General features: G+C 44.9%; 1 protein-coding gene across 1 annotated transcript; it reads left to right on the top strand.

Annotated features, from left to right (window-relative positions):
- The first annotated feature begins 619 nt into the window (after positions 1 to 619).
- On the top strand, positions 620 to 4640 carry LOC124697143. Its single transcript, XM_047229779.1, has 7 exons — positions 620 to 1435; positions 1564 to 1752; positions 1890 to 2042; positions 2338 to 2475; positions 2591 to 2720; positions 3900 to 4156; positions 4547 to 4640. Exons 1-5 carry the CDS (start codon positions 1024 to 1026, stop codon positions 2713 to 2715), a joined length of 1017 nt encoding a protein of 338 aa, XP_047085735.1. The 5' UTR covers positions 620 to 1023; the 3' UTR covers positions 2716 to 2720; positions 3900 to 4156; positions 4547 to 4640.
- The last annotated feature ends 2389 nt before the right edge of the window (positions 4641 to 7029 follow it).

Below are 7029 nucleotides of genomic sequence, written 5' to 3'. Positions count from 1 at the left end.
ATATTTGCATATTTTGTCGCCCCATATCCACGTATCATGCCTATCCTATCTAGCAATAATAAGCAAAATACTAAATTGAGGCTATCCATGTTTAAAGCCTCATAAATGTGATATTTTGGTAGTAGTTATACTAAATGGGGTAATATGTGTCACAAATGCATAACTATAGGGTAAAAAGTGGAATTCACTCATATCTTAGATTTGTTGATGAAATATACAACCTCCGTTTCATAATAAATATCTTAGATTGTCGAGATTCGCATATAACTACATACTAAAACATTTCTAGATATATATGCATATCTAAACAAATATGTAACACTTGTTATGGAACAGAGCTAATATTATTTTTTAGAGTAAACGGTATGATCCGAGGTAGCGAATCATGCCGATTAATTAAGCTGATAACGAATCATTGGGTAGATGGTAGAAAGGTGGTTCCACCTTCCAAATCTCATACTATTTGACGACGTGTCTGAGTAAATTTTAATACTCTTAACAAAACGTCTGCATAGATTTTGTCAATTTCGAATTCGGAACGCGTTACCTGGGTTTCGACGTTATTGCTCATAATATGTTAGAAAAACAGGTCAATTCGTCAGCCGTGTTGGCGGGGTGATGGCCAGTAGTTTATTCGCAGGTAGAAAACGAGCACCTAAAAGAGAAACACGACGACGGGGGAAGAAGAAGAAGAAGGAGACCATCAGATTGGACCGCCCTGCCGCAGCGCAGCTACCAGATTGGACCTCTTCGCCACCCAAATTCCAGATTTCCAGTCCCCAAAGTCTCCCTTCCACCTCTAAATCCCACCTTAATCTCCCCTCTCCACTCGTCTCTAATCCAAGTTTCCAACCTCCGACTCCTGACCTCGCTGCAGTTCCACCTTCCATCTCCCGACTTCCGTCCTTAAATTATCTCCAGCATCTTAGTTAGTTGCAAGTCAAAATCTTGCTGCTTTAGTGTTGCCGCGGCTGCTGCGGAGGAGAAGCAGGAGGGTAGGTGGTCCGTGCTCGCCGGCCGGCGATGGCCGAGGAAGCCAGAGGGCGGGGGGCGGTCAACCCGTACTGCCCCAACGCCGACAACCCCTACCACCGCTGCGCGGCCTACTGCCCCGTCGCCGCCCCCGCTCCGGCGGCCAGCAAGCCCCCGCCGGCCCAGAACGGGACCGCCCGCAGCAACGGCGAGGCGGGAGGGGCGCAGCGGCAGGCGGTCAACCCGGACTGCCCAAACGCCGTCAACCCCTTCCACCGCTGCGCCGAGTACTGCCCCGTCCCGGCCCCCGCCCCCGCCGCGGTGAAGACCTTTCCGCTGCCGCCGGGTCCGGACCAAGAACTGGCCCAGAACGGGAGGACGCACAGCGACGGCGACCTGCAGCCCAGGCCGCGCCGCCGCGAGAGGACCGGCGGCTCCGGGGGCCTCCCCCTCTACGTCTTCCGTGAGCAACTAACCAACCAAACTTCCCTCTTTCCTCCCCCAGTTCGTCGTTGTCTGTCGCTACACGCATGCTCACATCTGAGAAAATGACAAATTCTGAAGGATAAAAATCTGATTTTTTCATGCCAGTGCGCGAAGGCTCGGACGGCGAAGGCAAGAAGGTGGACCCGCGGTGCCCCAACAAGGCAAACCCGTTCCACGTCTGCACCGACCACTGCCTCGACAAGATAATCGACGCCGGCCGGTCGTCCGAGGGCGGCAAGTCCCCAATATCCCTCTTCTCACGCCGCTCCGGCCGCTCCACGTCCTCGTCAGAAGGTTGTTCCTTTGCTTCGTCTCTTGCTACTGATAAACATGTTGTGTCTATGTGTTTGCTGGCATCTTGAGCGGTTGGGCCGTGGCCTATGCATGTTTGTGGTGATAATTACCGTGTTCTATCTTTTGATTGTGTGCAGATGGCAGTGTCAAGTCCGGGAGCAGCAAGAAGTCAGATGCAAAGTGCCCGAATGCTGGCAATCCGTTTCATGAATGTGGAGAGCACTGTACTGCCAAGATTAAGGAGGCGGAGAAGCTGAAGAAAACCGATAAGAAGTCACCGCGCAGCAAAGGTACAATAAGATAATAGTACTGGGCTTACTCTAGTTGATTTGGATTTGTTTTGTCTTGATCAGTGGGGTGGCAATTCCGGCGGTTCGCATATTTCAAATTCACAAACTGCTAGGAATTTTATGCCTCAGACCAGGGAAATCTTGCCACATTTGTGTGTGCCCTGCCTAAAGATGATTTAATTCTTTCTGGAGAAAATGCTCAATTGACGCTTTCTTTGGTTCTTCCGAACTGGGTTTTGTTTTAATTTGCACATTTCAGTTTTTATTGGTTTCACTCATATAAGCACCCTTGCAGGTGGGAAGAGTATTTCACCGGTGCAGAATTGGAAGGTGGATCCGAGGTGCCCAAATGCAGGCAACCCATTCCATATATGTGCCCAGTACTGCTTCGACCATTTGAATGAAGCGGCACCTACAGCTCCAAGCAAGCCAGGTGTGTTCTTTAAGTTACCCTCAACCTGCTAGTGGTCTGTATGGATATGACAAATTGTTTTTTAAGGTCCACTTGGCAGCTATTTATGCTTCTCTATAATTCGGTTTATTTTCAGACTCGAAAAAGGGAAAGGCTGTCATGAAAGTGGAGCCAACAAGAGAAATCAATCCTGATTGTGCCAATGCATCCAATCCCTACCATAAATGTGGCGAATATTGCAAAAGAAATGGCAACAGATAGACAAGGTACATTCATAAGTTCACTTTTTTTTATCGTGAGAGAATAATTGGTTGGTGTGAACTGAAGTTATCTTATAAAATGTAATTCCTCAATCAGTTCTTTATAGTAAGCAAATATATTTTACTTAATTTGTGTAGTATTTTATCAAGCCAAGGTTGCATAGTTGAAATTTCAACATGCTGAGTTATCTTGATTGAGTTCAACTTCTTGTTTGAACCCCTTGTGGGTTAAAGTTTGGGGGTTGTAAAATGTCAACTATCCCAATTCCTTTTGACCGAGTCCACGCTCCATCTAAGAATAATTTGCCTTCTTTCAGTTACCTGCTAAGTTAATGTTCCACGCCTAGTTACTCAACCAATGTATTTATAACATAGCTATGGGCACATACACTTCGAGGCTCCCCGAAAGATCATTAAGGTCTCTGATCGTCCGAATCTGCTTTCAGCACCTTTGGTTGTTGGTGAAAGAAAATTCTTTCCGGAGATTTAATAGACATCACATGCGTAATGCCTTATATGTCATGTGCTTGTTTTCATATACATTCCTTTAGTCCTAGTTAAGTAACGGTCCACATGATACCATAGTAAAGAAAAAGACAAGGTTTCTGATATTTCTTAAGGCAACAAAAGGATTTATTTGTCGGATTGAATTTCTGTTAAATTTCCTTGTCAAACACCTCTAATCCTGAGAAGGTTTACTTTACCAAAGGCTTATGAATCCAGATTTCCTTTCCTCCACACATTTGGGTATTTTCTTTATTGTTGGTTGAATTCTGCGATGCTCTTGCAACGAATGTGACCTAACTTAGTTCATCTACACCCACTTTATCTGATTTTCCTTGGTCCAGCTTTGAACTTTCATATGACCTGCTCGTACCCAGTCAATCTATCTCTCTGTTTTCCCTAGCCAAACAAAGTCTAGTCAATGTTAACGTGTTATATGTTTGCTTCAAAATAATGCGTTGTGGTAGTTGGATATAAAAACATACACCTTTTGGAGAATGTGAAGAACAATAAACACAAGTAGCACACGCATGGTGGTAGTTGGATACATACATCTGAGAAACAATAAGCACTATTCTGGGTAATGTCAACAGCAATAAACATAGCACATGCCTTGTTGTTAATTATTATTTGCTTCAATCATACAATTGGTGACGACAATACCTCCTTTTGTACTGCTAGGCTGTCAAGACGCCGGTTCTCTTCCAGGCAGATGATGGTGAAAAATAAGTAATTTTCTCGTGACAGTAGCCTTGTAAGTTGCACTAGTAGCTGTGTTTCGGTCGGCTCATTTTGTAGTGTGGCTGCCTGCAGTGGCTCCCTGACTTTGCTGTATTTGCGTGTATACTTCTATATATACTCTCCGTGGTCGTATCAGGGAGTTGCGTATGTAGAGGCCAGCGTATTGTATTACCTGAATCTTGTAAAAATAGAGAGAGGTCTGTAGGAAAAGTCCGGTTTGAACCTGGGTGCATGTGAACCCTAGTTGGAAATGCATTTTCCAAATGTTAAAAAATTCTGAAATAAAAATATCCAGGTACGTACGCATGTTCCATGTGTGCGTAGAAAGTTTCCGCGGAGAAACCACTTTTTTATTTCAGAATCTAAAAAAGACAAAATACGTCACATATATACTGCAAAATTTCACTTTTTTGCCGAGACAAAGTAAAAGGTTTTTTTTGTCACGAAACTCATGTCCAGGGCACATATTTGAGATCATCTGAGAAATCATTTTGTGTTTCGATTTTTAAAACATGTTTTGACATCACAAACGGAACTTTTCAAAAAGTGGGTTCACATGCCCCATGTTCCATATATGCAGTCTCGAGGTCTGTATTCTTTTGTAAAGTATTACTACCATTTTAGTGGTTTGTTTTCCTTTACAAGTAGAGAGAAAAGGAGCCTGATCGATGTTTGTTGGTATCGGTTTTGTGGGCCTTTATTTTCTCTTAGGATTGTCACCATTGTAGTTGAGACGTTGATGGTGTACGAGGATGGCTCATTATGGGATCAGCTCTTTGGCATGAATGAGCTGCTCTTTCTTGTTGGAAAGCTCTTTGGAGGTACCTCCGGCCTCGGTACCGGTCGCGGTACCGGCCGCGCGCCCAACACCCTGGAACATATGTTGTAAGCAAACCAACTTGAGCAGTACCAAGGGTGGTACCTCCAGCCGTGCTCCGGTGGAGGTACCGGTCGTGCTCCGGTGGAGATACCAGCCATGCCCTTCCTCCTTTTCATCCTTCTTCTCTATCCAAATGAGACAAACTTAAAACCACAAAATCTAGAGTTTGGAAACTCCGATCGACATGAAACCAATTTTGTTGGAAAGAGGACAACAAGAGCTACCCCCACAAAAGTGAAGATATGAAAACTAGTGATAGATGATTTTCTATAATTTTTAGAGTGAACCCTCTAAACCCGAAGAACCGAGAAAAACTCCAAAATCGAAAATGCAACAAATGATATATGCGAAATCCGTTTTCGATGAACTAGAGCTTGTCATGGAAATAACCACAAGATCTAATACACCACATGGATAAGATCCAAATAACAACCAAGAGATATGATGCAAGGATGCAAAAGTTTGACCGCACTCCGAACGATACGATCGAATTACTTACTCGAGAGCCCCTTGATAGTACGACACTTAGCCAATAAACCAGTCTCCCAACTAAACCACGCGACCGGTAAGAAGAAACCCTATCAAGAGCAAACCTTAACATTGCGCCTTCCACTTTAGCTCGATGATGATGGTCTTGACCGCAAAAAGATGAAACGCCGTTCTTGATTGTGCTTTCTTGATGAAGATGAGGTCTTGCGGATGGATCCCCCATACTCCACTATGGATGAGCTTCATCTTCGGTGCAACTTTACATATCCATGGACACATATGAATGGCAAGCTTCAAGCATGCGAGCTCTTCAAGTTGACTCATCTTGCACTTGCACACCTCATTTCTTCGTATTGCAACCTTGACGCCAACTTATGGTTCAAGCATTGCCTATGGACAACTCCTACACAAATGATTCAATGCAAACATTAGTTCATAGGGACCGTCATTGATACGTCTCCAACGTATCTATAATTTCTGATGTTCCATGCTTGTTTTATGACAATACCTACATGTTTTGTTCACACTTTATGATGTTTTGATGCGTTTTCCGGAACTAACCTATTGACGAGATGCCGAAGTGCCAGTTCCTGTTTTCTGCTGTTTTTGGTTTCAGAAATCCTAGTAAGGAAATATTCTTGGAATCGGACGAAATCAACGCCCAGTACCCTATTTTCACCGGAAGCCTCCAGAACACCCGAGAGGGACCAGAGGGGGGCCACAGGGGCCCCACACACTATGGCGGCGCGACCTGAGGGGGGGGGGGCGCCGGCTGGTGTCTGGCCCCACCAGGGCCCCTCCGAGGCTCCCCTTTCGCCTATATAAGCTCCCCGACCTAAAACCCCGAGACGATAAGTCACGTCGAGAAACCTTCCGGAGCCACCGCCATCGCGAAGCCAAGATGCGGGGACAGGAGTCTCGTTCCGACACGCCGCCGGGACGGGAAGTGCCCCGGAAGGCTTCTCCATCGACACGCTGCCATCTCCACGCCATCTCCATCAGCGCTGCTTGCTCCCATGAGGAGGAGTAGTTCTCCATCGAGGCTCGGGGCTGTACCGGTAGCTATGTGGTTCATCTCTCTCCTATGTACTTCAATACAATAATCTCATGAGCTGCCTTACATGATTGAGATTCATATGATGATGCTTGTAATCTAGATGTCATTATGCTATTCAAGTGGGTTTTACTTATGTGATCTCCAGGAGACTCCTTGTCCCACGTGTGTAAAGGTGACAGTGTGTGCACCGTGTGGGTCTCTTAGGCTATATTTCACAGAATACTTATTCACTGTTATGAATGGCATAGTGAAGTGCTTATTTATATCCCTTTATGATTGCAATGTGTTTTGTATCGCTACTAGTCTATGTGCTACTCATGTGATGTTATTAAAGTAGTCTATTCCTCCTGCATGGTGTAATGGTGACAGTGTGTGCATCGTGTGGTTCTTGTCGTAGATTATGATCATAATCTCTTGTAGGTTATGGAGTTGATTATCGCTATGATAGTATTGATGTGATTTATTCCCCCTTCATAGTGTAAAGGTGACAGTGTGTATGCTATGTTAGTACTCGGTTTATTTTGCAAAGATCTATTATGCTCTAAGGTTACTTAAACATGAATATCGAATGTTGTGGAGCTTGTTAACTCCGGCATTGAGGGTTCGTGTAATCCTACGCAACGAATGGTGTTCATTATCAAACA

The sequence above is a fragment of the Lolium rigidum genome, chromosome 1 (assembly GCF_022539505.1).
Source record: "Lolium rigidum isolate FL_2022 chromosome 1, APGP_CSIRO_Lrig_0.1, whole genome shotgun sequence".
NCBI lineage: Eukaryota > Viridiplantae > Streptophyta > Magnoliopsida > Poales > Poaceae > Lolium > Lolium rigidum.
Note: the sequence above shows the minus strand (reverse complement) of the source record. Positions and strands in the feature narration are given on the sequence as shown.

Bases quoted from the DNA above. Each gene is read 5' to 3' on its own strand.
- LOC124697143 (XM_047229779.1), top strand. From the start codon at position 1,024: ATGGCCGAGGAAGCCAGAGGGCGGGGGGCGGTCAACCCGTACTGCCCC. The intron at 1,753-1,889 runs GTTGTTCCTTTG...GATTGTGTGCAG, and splicing joins CTCCACGTCCTCGTCAGAAG to ATGGCAGTGTCAAGTCCGGG. The intron at 2,043-2,337 runs GTACAATAAGAT...GCACCCTTGCAG, and splicing joins GAAGTCACCGCGCAGCAAAG to GTGGGAAGAGTATTTCACCG.